Raw genomic sequence first — 24,826 nt, 5'->3', positions numbered from 1 at the left:
ACTGCTGTGTATTTTTCACATCCTTGAGCACTGTACCTACATTAACCTAAATTTTAAGTGTAGACAGGCCTAACTCAAGAGGAATTAACTAAAGTGTAGATAACTCAAGTTACTTCTGCAGTGAAGACATAGGGTAAGAGGACAGATGAAGATACTGATCTCTCCCTACACTTTTAAGAGAAGTTATTCCTGTGAAAAAACAAGGGAAAATTGTTTTTGGACGATATGGGGTAAAAACGGTAGCCAGTATTGCGTGGAAGGCATTGAAATCCCAATTACCCTTTTCATCCTATTAGTTCTGATTTCCCAGATCTTGAGATTCTCTATATTGTTTTTACTTATGCATCAATGGGAGCTGTGTTATTCTGTCCAACTTACTTTTGAGAGTCCTTCCATCACTTCCTTTGGTTGATTATTCCATATTCTAATACATCTCATTGCCAAGATATCTTTCCTGATACGCAGATTAAGTGTTCTCCTTTCTGTTATTCCCATTGCTCCTAGTTATGCCACCTTGGACCACACTAAATAACCCCTTTTCCTGTTTGGTATTTTTAGCCATCAAGTATTTGCAATTTGTCATCTCTCCTAGTTAGCCTTGATCCTGCAAGTGGCTCTGCTTGGGCAATCATCTAGAGCCAGTTACAGGAATGGGGCTTGTTTCATCGTCTAGCTGAGCTGTTGCATGTATATAAAGTGCATGTCTGCATGGGAAAACTAACTACTGTAGCTATAGCAATTATAACAATTATTCTGCTATAGCAATACTGGTATAATTCCCCCAAGTGGACACTCTATTCCAGAACAAAAGGGACTTTATTATGGAATAATTACTGGTTAATAATGCTGGTTAATTTCCTCATGTAGACAAGTCCTTAGCTTTTTTATTCTTTCTTCATAGAAGCTGGTCCCTCCAGCCCTCTTCTCTCAACTCCCTCCAATTTGTCCAGCTATTAAATTAAAAGTTGATGTTCTTTACAGTAAGAATTTGCATTGAAATAAGAACTCTATTACAAGAAGCTAGTTATTTTCTCCTTACCGCTGTATTTTGAGCTATCTCAGACTGCACAGCCGATAGCTTTGTGGACAATTTTTCAAATTCATCCTTTTTTCCTGAAGTTTCTGCTTTCTGAAGATCAAGTTTTGTTTTCATCTCTGCATTCTACATTTAAAAATATAACCATTTTTACAAGCTACTATGTATTGCTTCACTAAAGAAGAAAGTCTCTATATTTGTAAATAGGGCAGTCTCTGGAGCCTTTCAATAAAAAGTGTTATGCTAATGGGAAATTATACCAGAAGAAAATAACATTCTACAGGGACACTGTCTATAATTTCTGTGCACAAACCCTACAGGAAAATCCTATTAATAATTCATTAAAATACAGTATTAATTTAGGCTCTGACCCAGCAAAGACTTATGCACATACTTAGTTTTATATGCTATAAACAGTCCCTCTAACTTACATAGGACTACTCACAGTGCATAAAATTAGGCATGTGATTAGGTCCTGGCAGTACTGGGGCTATAATTTGTTCTACAGAAAAATATTTTTGTCAAACTAAAAGAATATAATATCAGTGGTTCTCAAACGTTTGTACTGGTGACCCCTTTCACATACCAAGCCTCAGAGTGCAACCTCCCCCCCCATAAATTAAAAACATTTTTAAAATATATTTAACACCATTATAAATGCTGGAGTTGAAGTGGGGTTTGGGGTGAAGGCTGGCAGCTCACGACCCCCCAAGCAATAACTTTGCAATCCCCTAAGGGGTCCCAATCCCCAGTTTGAGAACCCCTTAAGAGATGCTTTATGGCATTTTTCAAAATAGAAATCAAATAAGAAAGACAAAATATAAAAGCAATAAAATAAAGATATTTTTCTTCTCTCTCTCTTCTCATATTAAAGTAATTAAACAGAAGAAGTCAAAATTCAATAAGCAATTTAAGAGAATATAAGAAAAATATATATACACATAAACACACACTATATAAAAGCTCTTATATACTCTTGAATTCCATAGTGTGTGTGTTGGACCCTCTCTCCCCACTCCAATACTAAGGGTTTGTTAGGAAGTCACTTTCCTTTTGTATTGTTATGAAGGCATAATTTGAATCCATGAGAGCAAACTGTGTAAAATGTTTAGCATAAATATTATTATGATTTATTATTTGTATGATCATAGTACTCAGGAGCACTACTCATCTACCAGGACCCCATTGTGCTAGGCACTGAATAAACATCAAGATTTCAGTATGATTCCCAAAACCATTTCAGTTTTGCAGCTATATTAACATGTATACATTTATGACTGTGGAGTACAGCACATGATATTTACCTTTCTATCCCACATTTCTTTTTCATCATTAAATATTTGTATTTCTTTAGCTAGAACATCTTTCACTTCTTTTATAGCATTCATTAGGTTGGTTATTTCTTGTTCTGCATCCTTTTTTTTGTTGTAAAACTCATTTAAAAGTATATTTGTGTTAGCTTTCTGTGCCATCTGCTGGTTCAGTAAGTCTACAGCTTCTTCATGCTGGACCCTCAGCCACTCTTGCTCCTTACTGGCAATTATAAATCAGAGACAGATTATACTGAATACCTGCCATAAGAATTCGAGTCCTGGTCCAGAGCCTGCTGAAGTCAGTAAAAACACTGCAATGTAGCCCGAGACCTGAACCTTTATTTTCTACCTTTCAATAAAGTAAAGCACACATTAATGACTCCGACAAGTCTAGCACTATATATATATATATATATATATATATATATATATATAAAAATAGAAATAAAATAAATGTAAAATATAAGTACAGTAGTGCATATAGAATTGCCTGTAATTAAGACTATCTAAGCCTGTCCATTTTAAAGGTTCATTTTCAGTTGCTTATAACATTCGCAAAGTTTTACTTCTTCAGGTGTGACTATTTTCTGAAAGTTTACTAAAAAATAGATGAACTATTTTCCAACACCGAAGGAATGAAAAAAAATATCAGTTTTCCTGCTGTAAGAAACTAGGCTACGATCTCTTTTTGAACAACTCTAGCTCCTTGGCAGAAAGTGACAGGAACATGAAATCTGGCATGGACAAAGCAAATGTCCCAAAATCCCAATGGGACAATGTGGAAGATGAATCTTCATGAGGGGATGTTTGCAGAGATTTTGGCCTGGTCTACAATTAAAATTTATATCAATATAGTTATGTCATTCAGGGATGTGAAAAATTCACACTTTCTAGCCAGGATACTATGCTGACAAAATCCCCAGTGTCGAAGCAGCTGTGCTGACAGACAATGGCGTCTGTTGGCATCACTAATGTTGTTTGGAGAAAGCGACAAAGAATCCTGTGGCACCTTATAGACTAAGAGATGTATTGGAGCATAAGCTTTTGTGGGTGAGTACCCACTTCATCAGATGCACGTCTGTTAGTGTATAAAGTGCCACAAGACTCTTTCTCGCTTTTTACAGATCCAGATTAACACGGCTACCCCTCTGTTGTTTGGAGAAGTAGTGTTCCCATACTGGCAGAACTACTCCTTCTGTCAGTGTATATTGTGTCTATACTAGGAGGCTATGCTGACACAGCTATGCCTGGCATTTCCCCCCAAAGCATTAGGGGGCTATCTCAGCATAAACACCTAACACAGGTGGTGATTTGGGGGCTGCAAATTTAAAACTCTCTTTACTTCTGACTGTCCTCTGACATTCATTGTTGCAGGCAGAAATCTCTCCCCCTGCCACTATCATCACAGTCAGATCTGCAGTCACTTTCCTATAAGCCAGTCTATCATTACAGCAGGGGGCAGTTGGCATCAGGCAGTGACACAAAAGATCTTCAAAAGCAGGGCTGCTACTGCAGCAAAGAGCTGCCTAGGAAGATTTGCAGCTCACTGCAGAAGCGAGGGACAACCACTGTTCACCAGGCTCTGATTCCATTTCATTTCTCCTTAATCCTCTATCAATATGATTTACTGAAGCCTGAAGCAAATACATACATACCACATAGCAGCATTCTGGGTTTCACAAAGGATTTGTTTCTGATTCAGTAATTCGATTTCATACGTGATGTTTTTCAGTGCAGTCTGTAATTCAGTTATCTTAGCAGTACTGGATTCACGGGCTGCAGCAACAAGAGCTAGAAAAATAACGCGCGCAGTTGTTGCAAAAAAAAAAAAACAACACCCTAGAAACATGTATAACAACAATCTGAATGTGGTTTATTTTCTGTAATCTTTAACGCATTACTGTAGGAATTGTCAACTACAGGTCGCTCCCAGCTGTGATTCTTACTTTAGGGATACATTTTGTCTCCTCACTTATATTCTCAGAGTGGGTTAACTTGACACTACCTTCCAACTCCTTGGTAACCATTTCTGGAAGATTCTGGAGTTTTAAACGGAGATTACTATTTTTTATGGTCTCCTCTTCTAGAAGTTCAAGGGTATGTCTTCTTAATTTTTCCTGACAATTAACAAATAGATGATCATGCAAAGGTTAGATTCAACCTCAATCACTTAACAGAACAATATAAGAAAAAGTGCTTTGGGGTTCTAAACTCTAAATTCTCCCGCTTTATACATGGCTACCCTAGCCTAGCCACTCCCACCGTCCAGTTGCCCTCCAAAAAACCTTGTCCCATGGAGGGCTGGCCAGAGCCATGTTGGTGTGGCAGCTCCAGGCTTCTCATGTGGGGCAGTCCTTAAAGGGCAAGACCCTCTCCCCACTCCAAAAGCTGTGTTGGGGAGCAGCTGCACCAGAACCACATTGCTGGGGCAGATCCTGGCATTCAGCTTCTGTTTTTTGGGGGTAGGAGGGATAATTAAATGAAGGTGGGTGGGGAAGAATGGCTGGCCCATAAATAAGTGGTGATCTAGGCGGCTGCCTGCAAGAACTATGCCTAATGCCTGACCTGCATTTTTGTGTCTTCTCTTCAGTTTTGCTAACAGCCAGAGGTGAAAGTAAGCCAATATGGGCCAGTACGGCATGTTGGACTGGACCGGCTTCCCCAGGCTGGCGATTTAAAGGGCCCAGGGCTCCCTGCAGTGGCCGGAGCCCAGGGCCCTTTAAATCACCTCCTGAGCCCCGCTGCCTGAGCCCCGGGGTAGCAGCAGCACGGCTCTGGCGGTGATTTAAATGGCCTGGGGCGGTGTTCACCACCGGAACCATGCCGCCACTACCCAGGGCTCAGGCAGTGCGGTTCAGGTGGTGATTTAAAGGGCCAGGGGCTCCCCGCTGCCAGAGCCTTGGGTCCTTTAAATAGCTGCCTGAGGCCGGCTGCCGGAACCCTGGGGTAGCGACGGCAGGGCTCTGTCAGAGATTTAAAAGGCCTGCAGCTCCGCTGTGCTGGCGGTGGCCAGAGCCCTGGGCGCTTTAAATCTCCCGAGTCCCATGGCTCCCAGCTGCCACTGCAGTGAGTAGCTTCAGGGGTGATTTAAAGGCCCAGGGGCTCCCAGCCACAGCTGGAGCCCCAGAGTTTTAAATCTTGATTTAAAGGCCCTGCCTCTTCTGGTTGAGGCCTCGCTTCTGCCCAGGACACTGTCATACCAGTAAGTCCTTTCACCCCTGCTAACAGCTATCTTCAGCAGCCTAAGCAAGATGGAGGAAAAAAGAGGTAGCCTAAGCCCATTCCTCAAATACTCAATTCTACATGCCTACACTTATGCCCAGTACACACTGCTCTCCTTAAGTGTAGAAAGACTGACGAGGTGGCAATAATATACAAGAAACAATGCATCCAACGAAGTGGGTATTCACCCACGAAAGCTCAGGCTCCAAAACATCTGTTAGTCTATAAGGTACCACAAGACTCTTTGCTGCTTTTAAAGAAACAATGACAATATGAAGGTTTCACTGGAGAGGACTTATATCCTCAATTTGCTGTAAAAATGAAAAAGAAAACACTCAGTTCACTTTTACTGAACTGAGCTAGTGACATAAAAATAACTAATGAATAAGACTAAGATTTAGTCACAAGTATTTTTAGTAAAAGTCATGGACAGATTACGGACAATAAACAAAAATTCATGGTCTGTGACCTGTCCATGACTTTTACTATATAAATACCCCTGACTAAAACTTAGCAGCTCCCGGGGTCTGGGGGCGCTGCTGTTCTGGGAAGCCACAGGACACTGCTGCTCTGGGGGGAGGGTCCCAGGGACCAATACTTAGCCCCTGCACTGGCCGAGGGGGCTGACTGCCCTCAGTCACCTGCTACTACGAGGTCCCAGTGCCAGGGCGCTCCCCGGGGCTGCCCCTGGGACTGCTGCTCGGGTACATCCCAGGGCCAGCTGCCCAAGGCCACCCAAGCAATCGCTAGTGTGGCTGGCCACAGGGCACCCGAGCAGCTGGCCTCGGGCCAGCTGCTCTGGCAACCTTGAGGTCAGCTGCACCAGCCACTGCAGCTGCAAAAGTCATGGAGGTCATGGAAAAATCACAGAATCTGTGACTTCTACAACCTCCATGACAGAATTGCTGAAGAGAAGGGTCGAAATAGGTGAGTTAGAGAGTAGTGAAGGAGGAAAGGAGAGTTTTATAAGAGATTTACATTTACCAGCAGATAAATTAAAGAGATTTTTTAAAACGTTTTTATTTGAAACCACTTTGGCTTCAGTGTCTACCATGGCCTTATGACAGATGCTAATTATCTATGAACAGCCATTCCCAGTTAAGAAATATCACAGATGACACCCTACCCATGCACATGGGAGTTATCGTCTCTCTGTAGTGAAGGACACTAAGAGTTGCTCCAGGGAAGAGTGCATTGGGGTCAGAGGGAAAAACACCTAGGTCAAAATTACTTATTTGCTTTATTTTTTAATACAGGCTTTTCTATAGTGCTCATCACTGTAGCATCTGGGCAGCTAATAATCAATAATGGACGTATCCTCACAATATCCCTATGAGACACAGATGTATTCTTCGCATTCATACAGATGGGATTAAGTGAAATAAGGCCCTTATCCTCCGAAGAGCTCTTCACAAGCAGACTTTGCACTCATGTGGAGCCCCATTAACTTCAGTGAGGTTCCACCTGCACAAGCTCATTGAAAGACGGGGGCCTAAATCACTTGCTCTAAACTAAAATAGGAAGCCGGTGAGAGCGCTGGGAACCCAGATCTGGAGTCCCACTCCATTGCATTGACCACAAGAGCATCCTTCCTCTCTTGACTTCAATGCAAGTGCATACACTTCCACAAAGTGTGGACTGGTCCCAATCCAAGGGAAGTCCTCCAAAGCACTGGCAGTTCCAGTCAGGGTCCATGGGTGCAACTGCACCCACAGACATCAAGCCCACATGTGCACTTCCATGACTGCATCTCATGTCTCCCAACTGGTACCCAGATCCCTTCTCCTGCCAGAACCTGCAGCAGCTCCTCTCAGTACCAAGCACCGGCAGGAAGCCTCGAGCCAGCATGACGGTATAGAGGGTGGACAGGGAGCATTCCTGCTTGGGAGGAGCATGGTCCAACTCTGCCTTCCTGGCCCTCCTGCCAGAACACACTGCAGCTCCTCTCATTGTCATGGACCAAGAGGAAGCCTTGAATAAGCAGAGAGCACTAAGGATGTAGGTGGGGGGCAGTGCGGGCAAGTCAGGCTGTTCTCCTTATCCAGCCTGGAAGGGAGCTGTGGTGTGGGGAGAGCCAGGGGGAGCCTGTGCCATTGCTGCTGGGGAAGGGGTACCTCATCAGTACGTTCCTGCCCACCCCAGGCTGCAATGGCAACTTCCTTACATCCTGGGGGAGATGAGAAGGAGAGTGAGGTTGCATGTGGAGCAGAGGGAGCAGGAGCAGGGCTGGATGTGGTACAGTACACCCATTCAACTGGGAGGTTACATCTGCCCCTGCTCCAAAGTAACAGAATCCCACATTTTCCCTAGCTGTGTGATTTATCTTGGTAGGGTTGGATTAGTTGGATTATATTATTAGGGGCAAACTGTGCACATTGCAAAGTGCATGCACAGCTTCCACTGACTTCAGCTGGAGTTGTCATCCCTTCTCTGACAGGAGAATCTGACCTTCAGAGCAGAAAGTTGCTTATGATACAACAGTAAAATATTAATTTCACTCATTTCACACTGTAAATCTTTCTCATGTACAAGTGACTCTAAATACTTTATACTTTCAGGTTTTATGTTACCAGTTTCTTAATAGCTTCAATAGCATCTTCAAGGTGCTGCACAGTTTCTTCACTGGATGCACACGCTTCATTTTTCAGTTGTATTTCTAAATTAAAAACATTGTAACATTTAAAGCTTCAATTTTTTCCCTTAACCTTAAAATTATATAGTCATACAGCTACATTCTTTTATACGTGTTATTCTAAAAGAGGAGGCTTTATTCCAAAACATTGGCTAAACTGATTACTGCCATGGTTCTAAACTAGGGCAGAACCTTTTACATTCCTCAGATCAAAGACATAAGAAATTAAGTATAAAGTTCTAGGGGAACATAGTGTGACAGATATGACAAAATACTGGATAAAACTTACTGAACTAAGCTAAACCCTATCGTACTAGGCTTAAGTAGTTTAGGAGTTCATTGTATTAAAATGTAAAGGTTTATGTATTATTGTGGGACTGTATGGAACTTTTTTAGGAAGACGACATGATTAATGCAATATCTGGGAAGAATTATGATCTTCCAAGAACTGTTTGGGCCAATATATATGAATCTGGTTTCCTAGGACAATAGTTCTCAACCATGGGTCGGGGGCCCCCTGGCGGGCTGCAGGCAGGTTTCAGGGGGTCTGCCAAGCATGGCCGGCATTAGACTCACTAGGGCCCAGGGCAGAAAGCCCCATCACCCGGGGCTGAAGCCTGAGCAACTTAGCTTCATGGTGCCCCCTGTGGTGTGGGGCCTGGACAATTGCCCTGCTCGCTACCCCTTAACAATGACCTTTTCTGTGCAGAAAAACAGTTGTCATGGCACTGGTGGCATGGCCATGCGGTTTTTACAGCATGTTAGGGGGCCTTACAAAAAAAATGTTGAGAACCCCTGTCCTATGAGCTACTCGGGACACATTTTGAAGCTACCCCCTGGAGAGGTTCACATAATCTAGTTCAAACTGGATTCTCCAGGGACCAACAGGCGAAGAAAGATTTTTGGTTAAATACCTTGATAATAACCTGATCCATAGTCTTCCTTGTGATCCAGCAAATGGGCAGGACCTCTGGTCCACAGAGGGCCCCATCCTTAAGGAAAAATTGGAAGGACTTTGGTCTACTGAGGTCCCATAAAACAGGGATTCTAGTTCTGAGCTGGGGCTGTCGTGAACTTGTGACCACAAAATGGAGGCTATGTCTTCACTATGAAAAAAGGTGTGTTCTTAACTCATAATATTTAACTCTAAGTAAAACCCTAGGCACGCTCATATTCTTCATTTGACCTGCTAACTTGGGTGAAAACTACAAACTGCCTTGTCTTCACTAGAATTTTACCTCAAGTTAGTGGCCTTTGTGCCAAGTTCTAACTTACGCCCTGTGTACTGTCTGATTCCAACGATCTACCACTTTTATGCTGGTGTAACTCCTTTGACTTGAATTAAGTTATGCATGATTCAACCAGCATAAGTGAGATCAGAAGGGAAGTCCATTGGATATAGTTGGCTTGCATGTGGGTAAATCACAGCAGAATTTGGCCCTGCGCTATAGGCCCAGCAGTAAGCAGCAATTAGAGACAAGTCCCTTCAACAACAACATTCTGTCATCACAATCTCTCTATCACTTGCAGATCAACAGATCTGTGAGCCACTTTCCCCAGAAACAGGATAAATGTAGGGCATACTATGCAAAAATAAAAATCAATGTCACTAATTACATTGCTGCTTGTCAAGTCTTTTCTTGATTTCTCTTTACCTCTTTCCATTGCTTTAATTCTGTCCTCTCTCCCAGATTCCCTCTTGATTCCTTTTATCTATTTGGTCTTCTTTCTCTACCTCATGTTTACTTCAAAAGCTAAAACTGTTCCCTTTACAGGCCGTTAAAATGTACCCGTCCTATTTTGTGTTGCCATCTTTCCCCTCCCTCACTGTGTCTTTCCTTGTTGCCCCACCCTCTCTCTCTGCCTTCCATGGTGGTGGACTCTCCTCTTGCATTCCTCTTCCCCACCCAATTTTGCAGACAAAAAGGTTGAGCTAGGTGGCCCACTGGGGCAGGCCTATAGGCAGCTGACTATGAATGTCAAGCCCTCAATGGTAGTTCTCTTTAACTTTATATGGGAAAACTCTTTACGAACTGCTGCTTCCACATCCTTGGGGGGAGTGGGGGAGGGGTAAGAAAGTGCAGCCATTTATTATCTGACTCAATGCACCTGCCAGTTTTCTGGCATACTTACATTCAGTGACTCTCATCCAGCTCAATCACACCTCAATTACCATCCTTATGTTAATAATTCACAAAAATTTCTCTCCCCTCTGGACCTAAGTCCATCTAAATTCAAAATCTCAGCCTTTCTGACATTTCCTTGTGGATGTCCAGCTGTCAAATGAAACTTAACATGACCTATTCTCCCTCCCTACCAAAGAACTCTACTTTCTCTATCACAGTCATCCTTCCTGTCGCTCAAGAACATAATCTTGGCTTCCTCTTTGATGTGGCCCTATCCTTTGACACACACACCCAGGCCATGTCAAAAACTTGCCACTTCTTTCCTCCACAACATCTCCAAAAGTCGACTTTTCCTCTCATAAGAACAGCCATACAGGGTCAGACCAAAGGTCCATCTAGCCCAGTATGCTGTCTTCCGACAGTGACCAATATCAGGTGCTTCAGAGGGAATGGACAGAACAGACAATCATCAAGTGATCCATCTGTCCACATTGCCAAAATTCTTGTCCAAGGCCTAACCATCCTGTGTCTTAACGACTGTGATCGACACTCTGACCTCAATGCCTGTTACCTCATTCTCCTCAAATCCATTCAAAATGTTGTTGCTAAGATCATCTTCATGACTCACTGCACTGACTATATCACATATCCCTTTTAAGGTTCTCCATTGGCTCCCTGTTTCCAGTACATCAAACACAACCTTTTTGTCCTTACTTACAAAGCCCCCCACCTTTGACAGTTTAGCCCAGGGGTCTCCACCATGGCGCCCGCCGGGGCATCTATGTGCGCCCGCCTATTGGCCGCTTGACAAGCAGCCGCCGAAATGCTGGCAACGCCTCTTGATGACGCTACTTCTTGGCGGCATTTTGGCGGCAACGCTTCTTGGCTTTGCCGCTTCTCGGTAGCATTTTGGCGCCTGTTTCTCCAGCGGCCATTCGTTCAGTGCCCTCCACACGAAAAGACTGGGGACAACTGGTTTAGCCCCTCTCCATGTAACTGATCTGTTATCATAATGTTGTCTCCCACATTCACTATTTCAACAATGCCAGCCTTGATCTCTCAATTCTCCACTTTTTTTACATGCTCTTTTTGCCAGGCCACCCTTTACACATGAGAAAAGCTCCCAATCAAAATCAAAATCCATAAAGCTATCATCATGTCCTGCTTCAAGTCCCTTCTCAAAATTCACTTCCTCCATAACACAAATGGTAAATTGCAACATGATAACGGCCAAGCAAGTAGAGAGCTGTGATCACTACTACTGGCTAAGCATTGTCACATCCTATTATATTTATGTTACGCCATCTCATGCCATTCTGACCCACTTGTTTGTCTCATCCCTCTGTTACATCTTGTCTTTTAGACTGTAAGCTCTTCGGGCAGGGACTGACATTTATTATATATTTGTATGGTGTCAAAGATAATGGGCTCAACCTGGTTGTTAGAAAGCCCTGCCAACATGCCTCCAATCTAAACTAAAGAGAACTACTCAGGGATAACAGGAAATGCAGCTTCCGTCCCCATTCAGTCCTTAAGCTCTCTGCTGAGGCTATCAGTGGTAAATATGTTATGACGCAGACATTGTACCACAGGGAACTAGTCCAAGACTAGCAATTCATGTTACACTGGGCACTAAACAAGTATCAGATAGTAATAACTTTCCATCACTATCAACCAGAGACAGATTTGACTGGAAACCTAAAAGAAAAATGTTCCTTAGCCCGTTATCAACCACTAGAGCTGTCTAGCCCTCCTGTACAACATATTTTAAAATGAATCCTACAAAAGGTTGCCACTATTTCCCTTGTAAGCTAATAAAACTTGTGTTTAGAATCCCGCTCCCCCCAATATCCAGTCTATTTTTTTCTTTGTTCTATTTAATTCCATTACTCGTGGTTATACCTCCTTGCTTACACTATTCTAAAACAATGCCTCTCCCTAGATAGTGGTTAATCTTTTATCCTGAATCAACTTCTTCCATTCTTAGTTATTGCTAAACCTCCTTACATGAAGGCTTTAGCAGCAAACTACTGATTGCTGAAGTTTCCCAGTGTTTTATCTTCTAGCCCTTTCTGTAGTATTGAGAGTGGGTTTTATTTCATGTGACAGATATACACCTCTACCCCAATATAACGTGATCCTCAGGAGACAAAAAATCTCACCATGTTATAGGTGAGACCGTGTTATATCAAATTTACTTCCCCCCCCCGCCCAGTTCCTTGTTCCCTGACTGCCCCATCCAGAGACCCCCGTCCCTAATCACCCCCAGAACCCACCCCCTACCCAACCCCCCTGTCCCCTGACTGCTCCGACCCCTATCCACCCCCCATCCCTGCCCCAACAGGCACTCACTGGCAGCGGCGGGAAGCAGAGCAGCTCGTCCCCAGCCCGCTCCCCTTCGCCACCTCCCAGCCATGGCATCCGCTTCCCGCTGCCGGTGAGTGCAGACAGGTTGGGGAAAGGATGCTTCCCCCCCACTCCGCTTTCCTTGCCCCAGCCCCAGCTGTGTTGCTGGGGGCTGCTGGGGAAAGGTCCTGCACTCACCTGCCCGGTGGGAAGTGGAGCACCATGGCTGGGAGCTGGCGGAGTGTAGCTGGCTGTGGCTGGGCTGCTGCGCTTCCCGCCACCGGTGAGTGTGGGGAGGTTGGGGAAAGGACGCCCTCCACACTCACCTGCGGTGGAAAGTGGAGCGATGCCTCCCCAGCCTGCTCCACTCTGCCACCTCCCAGCCATGGCGCTCTGCTTCCCACCGCAGGTGAGTGCAGGGGGGATTCCCGAGTGACACAGCTGGGACCGGGACGAGAGAAGCAGAACGGGCTGCTCCCGGCCCCCCGCTAATCCCCCGGGCCACTCTGGGACTGCAGGGACCCCAAAGGTGCCCTCCTACAGCTCCTGCCCCCCAGACCCTGGGGTCGAGGAGACCCTCTGTCCTGTATCAAACCCCTCGGCTCTGGCCTGGCCCGGCACCCTTAACACGCTGCTTAGAGCAGCATGTCAGAGCTTTACCGCCTTGTATGCGAACCCACCTTATATCGGGTCACATTATACTGGGGTAGAGATATAGTGATAAATGTGCTTTCAGATGGCAGATTTATTTTCCAAGGCCTTTCAGGAGCACCACAAACAGCTTCTTGTCAGATATCACCTGAACAAAATTAACATTCAAGTCAGTTCAAGGACTTTCCAAACTCTTAAGGCCAAAGGATTCTGTATTTTGAGTGGTTGTCAAAGTGCCTTTTTCCTTCAGATGCCATGCGCTCATTGCAGAAGCTCATAGGAGACCACAGCATCTGTCTCACACCACCTGTCTCAGCACCTGAATGCAATATTTGCCCAGTGTGTGAAATGTGTTCACTTCTCTAATGTATCAGCAGAAATAGAGGTCAAAGAAGGATTCTTTGCCATGTATGCTTTTCCCAATGGGCTAATGCTATGTGTAGGTACAGGGGATTTTACACATGCGGAAACATTACCTGCTCAAGAAGATTTTATAAGAATGGTTTGCAAAAATAAGAAGCAGCAGAACAACATGAGGATCTAGGGACCTAAACAGATCATTAAATATATGCTTGCCAAAAAGTCTGAGTCCCACAGAGAAACCAGATGGTTGTGTATGTGACAATGAAACCAAAGAAATGTATTGTCTACACATATTACCCACCCCCACAAAATGCTAATTTCCGAAGGATTTAGTTCTCTGATTTATATGCCTATGGCAGTCAGATGAATAGACAGACACCTCCTGGGTCAATTAGGAACAAGACAGCCCATAGCAATGACAGACATAAATAATATTTTAGACATATTTTATAGATATAACTAAAATAATGTGTAACTGATTAATTTGAATAATACCAATTTTCAAAATCAGGCCCTGATACCACAATGAGCTCTGCATGGATACAGGGGTCTGCCCACAGGAAACTCATTGAAGGATAGGGGCAGGGGCAGCTCCAGGCCACAGCACACTAAGCATGTGCTTGGGGCGGTATGTCACAGGGCGGCAGGCGGCTCTGGTGGACCTCCCGCAGGCGTGCCTGCGGAGGGTCTGCTGCTGCGGGACCGGCGACCGGCAGAGCGCCCCCCACAGCATGCCGCCGTGCTTGGGGCGGCGACGAAATGTCTAGAGCCGCCCCTGGACAGGGGTCTCAATATGCCTGATATAGTGTGGATATATATGAACAAATATACAGTGTAAAATACATATAAAGCATCCCAAGTATATGCCTCCCAATGGGAGCTTTTCCTACTTACACACATGAAAAAAATTCTGCAAAGACTGTCCTGTAAATAACATTGGCCCAGGGCATACCCTCCTGTGGAAATACCTGTGGGATGGGAATGGGGCAGTTGGGGGTTGAATCCTCACGGAGTTTCCCGAAAATCCATCTGGATGGGGAAGGGAACCCCCCAGTGGGATGAGCCATTGTTTCACCCCCGTGAGCCAACAAATTAACCTCTCTGGATCCAAAGGAGGCAAAAGACATATGCTTGAAGAGCTGATCCCCTGTTCTGCCTCTGGAACCTGCCCCCCAACTAGCTGGCAGTGGGGCTGGACAGGGAAACAACTCACCCTCATCCCACTCCCCTACGCCCTCCCCAGCAGCAGGGCTGCTCTTGGTCTGGATCCCACAGTGGGGCTGGAGAGGGGGGCAATTTACACCCCAGTGTCACTAACCCCTTTGGCCTTCAGAACCAGAGAGAGGGCAAATGACATCTGAGTATTATATAGCCACCCTTTGCTCTGGGGCCATGACCAGCCCGGTGCCCCCCCCCACAAAGAGCCGTGCCCAGCCCGGTATCCCCTTCCTCTCCCCCACAGAGTCATGCCCAGCCCAGCGTCCACCCAGGAGCCCTGCCCAGGTATCCCCTCCCCCTCCCCCACAGAGCCCTGCCCAGCCAGGTATCCCCTCCCCCGACCCTACGGGACTGAGCCATGCCCAGCCGGTGTCCCCTCCCCCTCCGAGCCATGCCCAGCCCGGTGTCCCCGTCGTTCCACCCAGGAGCCCTGCCCAGCCGGTATCCCCTCCCCCTCCCCCACAGAGCCCTGCCCAGCCAGGTATCCCCTCCCCCTCCCCCGACCCTACGGGACTGAGCCATGCCCAGCCGGTGTCCCCTCCCCCTCCGGGCCATGCCCAGCCCGGTGTCCCCGTCCTTCCACCCAGGAGCCCTGCCGAACCCGCGGCCGCGCCCAGCCTGGGGCCCCACCCAGGATCCAAGCCCAGCCCGGAGTTCGCCCCCCCAAGCACGATGCTGCCCCCCGCAGCGCCTTACTGGGGCCTCCACAAGCGACCCCCTGGGCCCCGCGCCGCTCACCCGCTCCGTGCAGGTGGCTCAGGGCAGCGAGCGCGGCCGGGGCCGGGGGGCCCGGGCAGGGCGTCTCCATAGCGCCGCCGCGCCCGAAGCAGGCCCCTCGGTTGCCAGGGGAACCGGACGCTGCGAGCCCTCGGGCGGCCCCTAACGGAGGCCGGGCAGCGGCCTTGGGGGCTCCCCTGGGGCCGGGGCCTGCAGAGCAAACAGACTGTGCCGCCAGCCCTGGGACAGACAGACAGACAGACCTACAGGTTACACAGACTGTGCCGCCAGCCTGGGACAGACAGACAGACAGACCGACCTACAGGTTACACAGACTGTGCCGCCAGCCCTGGGACAGACAGACCGACAGACCTACAGGTTACACAGACTGTGCTGCCAGCCTGCGACAGACAGACCGACAGACCTACAGGTTACACAGACTGTGCCGCCAGCCTGGGACAGACAGACAGACCTACAGGTTACACAGACTGTGCTGCCAGCCCTGGGACAGACAGACAGACCTACAGGTTACACAGACTGTGCCGCCAGCCTGGGACAGACCGACAGACCTACAGGTTACACAGACTGTGCCGCCAGCCCTGGGACAGACAGACAGACAGACCTACAGGTTACACAGACTGTGCCGCCAGCCTGGGACAGACAGACAGACAGACCGACCTACAGGTTACACAGACTGTGCCGCCAGCCTGGGACAGACCGACAGACCTACAGGTTACACAGACTGTGCCGCCAGCCTGGGACAGACAGACAGACAGACCTACAGGTTACACAGACTGTGCCACCAGCCTGGGACAGACAGACAGACCGACAGGTTACACAGACTGTGCCGCCAGCCCTGGGACAGACAGACCGACAGACCTACAGGTTACACAGACTGTGCCGCCAGCCCTGGGACAGACAGACCGACAGACCTACAGGTTACACAGACTGTGCCACCAGCCTGGGACAGACAGACAGACCGACAGGTTACACAGACTGTGCCGCCAGCCTGGGACAGACAGACAGACCTACAGGTTACACAGACTGTGCCGCCAGCCCTGGGACAGACAGACCGACAGACCTACAGGTTACACAGACTGTGCCACCAGCCTGGGACAGACCGACAGGTTACACAGACTGTGCCGCCAGCCTGGGACAGACAGACAGACCTACAGGTTACACAGACTGTGCCGCCAGCCCTGGGACAGACAGACCGACAGACCTACAGGTTACACAGACTGTGCCGCCAGCCTGGGACAGACAGACAGACCTACAGGTTACACAGACTGTGCCGCCAGCCTGGGACAGACAGACCGACAGACCTACAGGTTACACAGACTGTGCCGCCAGCCTGGGACAGACCGACAGACCTACAGGTTACACAGACTGTGCTGCCAGCCCTGGGACAGACAGACAGACCTACAGGTTACACAGACTGTGCCGCCAGCCTGGGACAGACAGACCGACAGACCTACAGGTTACACAGACTGTGCCGCCAGCCTGGGACAGACAGACAGACCTACAGGTTACACAGACTGTGCTGCCAGCCCTGGGACAGACAGACAAACAGACCTACAGGTTACACAGACTGTGCCGCCAGCCTGGGACAGACAGACCGACAGACCTACAGGTCACACAGACTGTGCCGCCAGCCTGGGACAGACAGACAGACTGACAGACCTACAGGTTACACAGACTGTTCTGCCAGTCCTGGGACAGACAGACAGACCGACAGACCTACAGGTTACACAGACTGTGCCACCAGCCTGGGACAGACAGACGGACCTACAGGTTACACAGACTGTGCTGCCAGCCCTGGGACAGACAGACAGACCTACAGGTTACACAGACTGTGCCACCAGCCTGGGACAGACAGACAGACCGACAGACTTACAGGTTACACAGAGTGTGCCATCAGCCCTGGGACAGACAGACAGACAGACAGACCTACAGGTTACACAGAGTGTGCCATCAGCCCTGGGACAGACAGACAGACAGACCTACCTACAGGTTACACAAACTGTGCCGCCAGCCCTGGGACACACAGACAGACAGACAGACCTACAGGTTACACAGACTGTGCCGCCAGCCCTGGGACACACAGACAGACAGACAGACAGACCTACAGGTTACACAGACTGTTCCGCCAGCCCTGGGACACACAGACAGACCTACAGGTTACACAGACTGTGCCGCCAGCCCTGGGACAGACAGACAGACCTACAGGTTATACAGACTGTGCTGCTAGCCCGGGGACAGACAGACAGACCTACAGGTTACACAGACTGTGCCGCCAGCCTGGAACAGACAGACAGACCTACAGGTTACACAGACTGTACTGCCAGCTCTGGGACAGACAGACAAACAGACCTACAGGTTACACAGACTGTGCCGCCAGCCTGGAACAGACAGACAGACCTACAGGTTACACAGACTGTACTGCCAGCTCTGGGACAGACAGACAAACAGACCTACAGGTTACACAGACTGTGCCGCCAGTGCTGGGATAGACAGACAGACCTACAGGTTACACAGACTGTGCTGCCAGCCCTGGGACAGACAGACAGACCTACAGGTCACACAGACTGTCCCTGGGGCAGACAGACAGACAGATCTACATGTTACACAGACTGTGCTGCCAGCCCTGGGACAGACAGACAGACAGACCTACAGGTTACACAGACTGTGCTGCCAGCTTTGGGACAGACAGACAGACAGACAGACCTATAGGTTACACAGACTGTGCTGCCAGCCCTGGGACAGACAGACAGACCTACAGGTTACACAGATTGTGTTGCCAGCCTGGGGCAGACAGACAGACTTACAGGTTACACAGACTGTGCTGCCAGCCCTGGGACAGACAGACAGACCGACCTACAGGTTACACAGACTGTGCCACCAGCCTGGGTCAGACAGACAGACCTACAGGTTACACAGACTGTGCCGCCAGCCTGGGACAGACCGACAGACCTACAGGTTACACAGACTGTGCTGCCAGCTCTGAGACAGACAGACAGACCTACAGGTTACACAGACTGTGCTGCCAGCTCTGGGACAGATGGGCAGACAGACAGACCTACAGGTTACACAGACTGTGCTGTCAGCCCTGGGACAGACAGACAGACCTACAAGTTACACAGACTGTATTGCTAGCCCTGGGACACACAGACCTACAGGTTACACAGACCGTGCTGTTAGCCCTGGGACACACAGACAGACCAACAGGTTATACAGACTGTGCCACTATCCCTAAAATAGAAAGGCAGGCCTATGTGGCAACTGTGCCGCCTGCCCTGGGACAGACAGAAAGACCTACATGTTACACAGACTTTGCTGCTAGCCCTGGGATAGGGAATCTGACACACTCACTCACCCACCCACCCAGCATACACACTATGCTGCCAGCTCCGAGACAGACAAACTGACTTACAGAGGATACAGACAGTTTTGCCCGCCTGCCATGGGATAGACAGAGATACAGACTGCTGCCAGCTCCGACAAAGACCTGCAGGGTATACAGACTGTGATGCCAACTGTGGAACACACAACAGACCTAGGCTACAGGGCATGCGAACTGTGCTGCCAGGTCTTATACCTGTAGGGGCAAATTCAATGAGAGATGTGCACTGCTTGCTTCTATACATGCTGCCTAACTCCTGTTTCTCAGTGAGGACACATTTTAATATTGCAAGTACAGATCCTCATCCTTCTGTATCAGGATTGCACAGGAGTCCAGCTGTTTGCTTGGAGTCTCTTGCCTTCCTCTGAGCCATATTTGGAGACAGGGTATTGAAATTAAGTCCAATTCAAAGAAAAATTAATGCAATGAGTCTAGATAAGTTGGAGTCCTTAATCCTCACCTTCTCAAACCATAGCACACATCAAGGAATCGTATCAGAGGGGTAGCCATGTTAGTCTGGATCTGTAAAAGCAGCAAAGAGTCCTGTGGCAGACGTATTGGAGCATGCATCCGACAAAGTGGGTATTCACCCACAAAAGCTCATGCTCCAAAACGTCTGTTAGTCTATAAGGTGCCACAGAACTCTTTGCTGCTTTTATCAAGGAATAGCACATACATTATTTTTATGTACTGTCTGGTATATTTGGTAATTTCTAGTCAAAAGAATAGTAACACCAACCCCAAAATTTCAAAAATTATGAGTTAGATCTCAAAATATGAGATTGGCTTAAAATCATGAGAATTTTTTATCAGATAATACATTTTGTATCTTTTTATTTGCCTTTTAATGTTTATGCTTTCATTACCTTTGGGTCACATTTTCAAAATTTTCTGCACAACCATATGGGCTAGAAACTTACCTTTTTAAACGAAAGATGAGATTCTCACATAATCACATGCCTGTAGGAGCTGTGGCTTTAAGAAAAACATCGAATATCATGAGACTTCCAATAAAATCATGAGTTGACATCAGTGTGCAGACTAAGAGTAATAGAGGTCTGGAGAAATAACCAGCATTATATTTAATTATATAAAAAAAGAATAATTGAAAATGGAACAACCTTTGCCCTGGAGATAACCCTCTTGCCTTTGCTCACTCATTGATTTATGGCTGTCATCTCATTGCTGAGTGAGTACTGGACACAGTTAGTGCCAACATCTGACCCAGTGAGGGACATTCAGTGAGAATGGCATAATTTTTCATCTCCAGTACTTTGACAGTTTGCATCTTAAATTGCATTATGCTGACAAACTGCTGCGTACTAAAACGAACTGAGCACATGCTATCCATGTTGCTATTCCCGTGTCTGGGGTAATCACACTGGACCTGATCTTGAGCATCCTACTGAAGTCAATGGGAGCTGTGGGCATTCAGGCGCCGATCCTCAAAGACATTTAGGTGCATTCAGTTGCTGTGAAAATCCTACATTAAAAAACTATACGTTTCCTGTAATCATCTACCATAACATAAGATTTGACAACAAAGAGGCCACCTGTTTGTTTTATGGCAAGTGAGCTGGCATTATATGAGGACAACTTCCTTTCTGAAGTGACAATACTCTTAGGTTGTTTATATTTGCCTATGTATGAGCCGCTGTGTATTTGCCTCATCCTTAACTGTATATTCCCAGACCAAACCCAGACTCTAAGACTGTTAAGGTTGAAAATACATATACATTAATTTGAAACAATAGCATTAAATATTGCAATTTAAAAAAAATAATCAAAAGCGATGAAATTTGGAATCAAGGTTCTACCTACAACCTTAATGCTAACTCTGTTCTTCATTATTGTAATGCATGTGTTAAGAACCAACATTCATGTGCCTCTTTATGCACATTGTTCTTTTTAATGATGTAAGAGGAAGATTAAATAATGGTAATTTGCAAGAAATAAAATGGGCGAAGAGGTTTTAGCTGGCTTTGAATTATGTCCTTAATTAGCAATACAAATCAAAAAGAAAATAGTGGTAGTGATCTAGCTAGAGACATAAAAATAAATGAATAATGACAGATTAGTTAAAAGGTGGGTTAAAATAGGGCTAATGAATTATTTGAGGGTTTAATAACTGCTCTGTACTAGCCCAAGAGATGAAAAATTGACTAAATAACAAACCAAAATTACATTAGTGCCAGTTAAGGCTGCATCAAGACATACTCTATCCACCCCAAGCTTTAAAAGCATGGCAATAAGAAGTTAAGGAGAAAGACTTCAACATTATTACATAGCTAAGGCCTTTTGTTTGTTAGTTGGTTTGTTTAATTTCCCTGGAATTTATTGGTATTTATTCAAAAATGTTAAAAAAGGGTGACAATCTGTAAAAGCTGAAAATGAAGGGCAGTGGTGGTGGCAGGGTGCCTGGTACTCTAGACGGGTGGTGAGTGGAGGGGGGGATACTCACCATGTAGTAGTTGAGAAAGCCTTCTGCACCTTGCAGTGGTCTGGCAGTCTTGGCTATGGACCCATCTCCCTGCCCTTCCCACTCCTCAACTGCATAGAGGAAACAGAGGAGGCTGTGCAGAAGGGCCAGGACAGGAGGGGAGTAAAAGGCTGCCCCTGTAAATACTGAGCCCCAGACCTGACCCTGAACCTGCGACCATGCTTAAGGGATGGGGTCAGGAGGGCTCTCTGCTCTTTGAAACCCTTTGAAGTACTTATTTTTTTTACTTTCACTAGTGCATTGAACTCAGTTGCCTCAGGGGAGGAGCTTCTAAACTCTGCAGGATGTGAGGAAGAAGGGGAAGGAAGGAGCAGATGTTCCAGCCCTGACAGTGCTACATCTGCCGGATACCGAACGGGGAGATGGTAGAAGTGACACCCCTTTGCTCCAGCCATTTTGTTAGTATTGCAGTTCCACCTCTCACCGCAGTCTGCCTACTTACATGTTCTAAATTTGCTGATTAGAGACAAATTAAACTGTTGTTCTGCTGGCAACTGTTTTGTAATTATGTTTATTTTATGCCTTGGGTGGTATTTTATTGTTCAGTGTAACATCATTATCAATTACATATATCATGCTTCTTCCAAGTTAGCATCTGTGGAATAATCAAGAATTAAATTGGGTCTGAAACAACTGTCTAATTTGGCAAGTGTAGATTTTTTTATGTAAAGAGATCTGATGTTAAAGTTGCCTCCACTACCTAGAAGAGAAGATGTCTCGTTCTTTACTTTCACATCTATAGAGTTGTAGATATTTGGGGCCTGATTCTCAGTGACACCACTCTGGCAGTGCTAAAGGTCTGTTGTCCACTTTACAGACCTTTTACACTACTAGAGTGGTGCAGGTGGGCCATAATATAAAGGGGAGTTAGGCCCATTAGACCAAATGATTCTGTGACTGAAACAGTGACATGAACTGAAAAAGAATCAGTCATAAGGAGGTGTAAGTTGTAACATTGAACCAGTTTGGTATTGAGTGAGTATGAGAAATGAGTGTGACTTGCCAGCCCAGGGGCCGAAAGGAGACTGCATCAGGAAAAGCAACTAATGGGAGCATGTGCAATGAAGTGTAGAGGGGCTAGTTTGTATTATAACGTTGTTAAATGCTTTTCCCGCTATGTAGCCCTCTTCCATCCACTTAGCATGTCAGTTATGCTCATGTTGCACTCTCCCTGAATGCCACATTGGAGCGAGTTACATCACATTCTTATTGTCCAACCCTCTGAGGCCCTATGGACAATTTACACAAATGCAGAATGACTTTGGCTCACGGGAACTGCACCTGTTTTAATGATATTAACCAGTTCTGAATTTGGTCCATTCGGTATAACCCGGGACTGCTTTGATTTTGTTAGAAAGTCTTTCTAAACACTCCATCAGTGGAATGAGACCAGGAATGAATTTGGTCCTTGGCATCTCTGCAGATCTGACTGTATCATTTCTATTTTTCCTCTTTATCCTGTGGCATCTGAGATGCTGCAATTCTGCCAGACTCATGGGTGAAAGGCAACAAGGTACATGCCTTGTGCTAGATTTTCATGTGCATGTAAACACCTTCCAGTGGATAGGCCATGTGCAGATTTCTATGCACATGCTATTGCAGATGCATATTTAGAAGTTATGCCCTAAATCAGGAGTCAGCAACCTTTCAGAAGTGGTGTGCCAAGTCTTCATTTATTCACTCTCATTTAAGGTTTCACGTGCCAGTAATACATTTTAACATTTCTAGAAGGTCTCTTTCTATAAGTCTATAATATTGTTGTATGTAAAGTAAATAAGGTTTTAAAAATGTTTAAGAAGCTTCATTTAACATTAAATTAAAATGCAGAGCCCCCCAGACCAGTGGTGAGGACCCAGGGAGTGTGAGTGCCACTGAAAATCAGCTCACGTGCTGCCTTTGGATAGGTTGCCTACCCCTGCCCTAAATCTTGCTTGCATTTTTGCAGGGGCAGAGTGACAGTTCATCAAATATTTCTGGTTCTGTAATGGGAAAAGAGAGCAGACTGGAAAATAAGCAGGAAGAAATCAATAGGAGAAAGGGAGGCAAATCAGTTGGCTGTAACAAGATGCTGTTGATTAAGGACTCGATAGAAGGTGGCATTGGCATAGCAACTAGGCTGGACATGGCCAGGCAGGGAGTAACCTCACTTCACTCCCTCTGCACAAACATATGAAGGCTGCCCAGATCATCGATTTGGGACATATGTGGAGCTGCCACTTGTCCCGTAGGTGGATGAGGAAGGAACAGAACAATGGCTAAACAGTGGATTTAGGTGGGTGTACAGCAGGAAGTGAGCTGCACACATCTGGGGTCTGCAGTAAAAAGCTCTTTCTCCTGGAACAAGAGAGGAACAATTATGACTCCGATAAACTGCAGTTTCTCCCAGGCTTCACACACTATCCCTTGCAGAGGATTGTGATCTAGCTCAGAATGATAGCAGTTGGTGTTAGGCAAGTCTGTGCTGCTGAATGAGAGGTGACTGATTAGTACATGTGGTATCTCATGGGCATGTTTGCGAGCCAGCAAAGGTGCTAAATCTCCAGTTCTTGTAGCTGTCTGGCTAGAAGAGTCCTGGCATCAATACGTGAAGAAATGCCAAGTGAGGCATCATTTACAGCATGCTCAAACGCTGAAGACTCGGAAGTGGAAAGTCAGATAACAGGGAAATAACAAGCAAGCCTCAGCACATACATGAATAATCAGCCATCCCTTTCCAAAGAGGTTTATGAAGAAGCATCAGCCACTCTCAGCTGCCTTACCCCACTCTGACTGGTGGAACAAAGCTCTTGGCACAATCTCCACCTGCACCTGAGATCTCTGCCTTTGGACGATGATATTGTAATGATTAGTGTAAAGTATTTCAATACACCAACTCTCTCTGGGACTTTTATGGGATCCGCATATACAGTCCTCAGACCCCCTTCCTGATCCATTTAAGTTGGAGGGGAAACCTGGGAAGGGTATTAAACAGTGAAAACAACTAACAAATCCTGCAGAAATCAACGGAAACCACTAGATTGCTTCATTGCTTCTACTCAGTGCCTTTGCTGTTCTCCTCCCATTCCAGCATGGTGGAGACAAGTCCTGTTACTGACCCTTCAGTGGGGGAACCTCTCCTCTGCTTAGCCAAAATGGAACTTGCCTGGAAACAGCTGGACACCTGCCAGTCTTAGCAGTCCTGTTGGAGCTTGCAGCATCATTCTTCATTGCTTCTGTGCTCCACAGGCCGTTAAAAGGTAAGTTCCTTGAAAGAACATTTTTCTGTGGTGGGGAAATAAAACATCAAAAACAGCTGAGGTGAG

At 46.5% G+C, this 24,826-nt stretch overlaps 1 protein-coding gene across 6 annotated transcripts in view; it reads right to left on the bottom strand.

Annotated features, from left to right (window-relative positions):
• Positions 1–15,715, bottom strand: part of LOC127050908 (coiled-coil domain-containing protein 175-like) — a 57,412-nt gene extending 41,697 nt beyond the window's left edge. For 4 of the 6 annotated variants that reach the window (XM_050952575.1, XM_050952573.1, XM_050952572.1 and 1 more), the window contains exons 1-6: positions 15,646–15,715; positions 8,142–8,227; positions 4,355–4,466; positions 4,005–4,140; positions 2,341–2,569; positions 1,040–1,162 (exon numbers count right to left, since the gene is read on the bottom strand). In XM_050952575.1, coding sequence (XP_050808532.1) covers positions 1,040–1,162; positions 2,341–2,569; positions 4,005–4,140; positions 4,355–4,466; positions 8,142–8,227; positions 15,646–15,715 — 756 coding nt within the window. Of the gene's footprint in view, positions 1–1,039; positions 1,163–2,340; positions 2,570–4,004; positions 4,681–8,141; positions 8,228–15,603 lie in introns of those variants that run through there. The other 2 variants (XM_050952578.1, XM_050952577.1) reach the window with 2 other exon arrangements.
• Positions 15,716–24,826: the final 9,111 nt, after the last annotated feature.

This window comes from Gopherus flavomarginatus, chromosome 5 (assembly GCF_025201925.1).
Source record: "Gopherus flavomarginatus isolate rGopFla2 chromosome 5, rGopFla2.mat.asm, whole genome shotgun sequence".
Classification (NCBI taxonomy): Eukaryota; Metazoa; Chordata; order Testudines; family Testudinidae; genus Gopherus; species Gopherus flavomarginatus.
The sequence above is the reverse complement of the archived record's forward strand: the minus strand, read 5'-3'. Positions and strand labels throughout refer to the sequence as shown.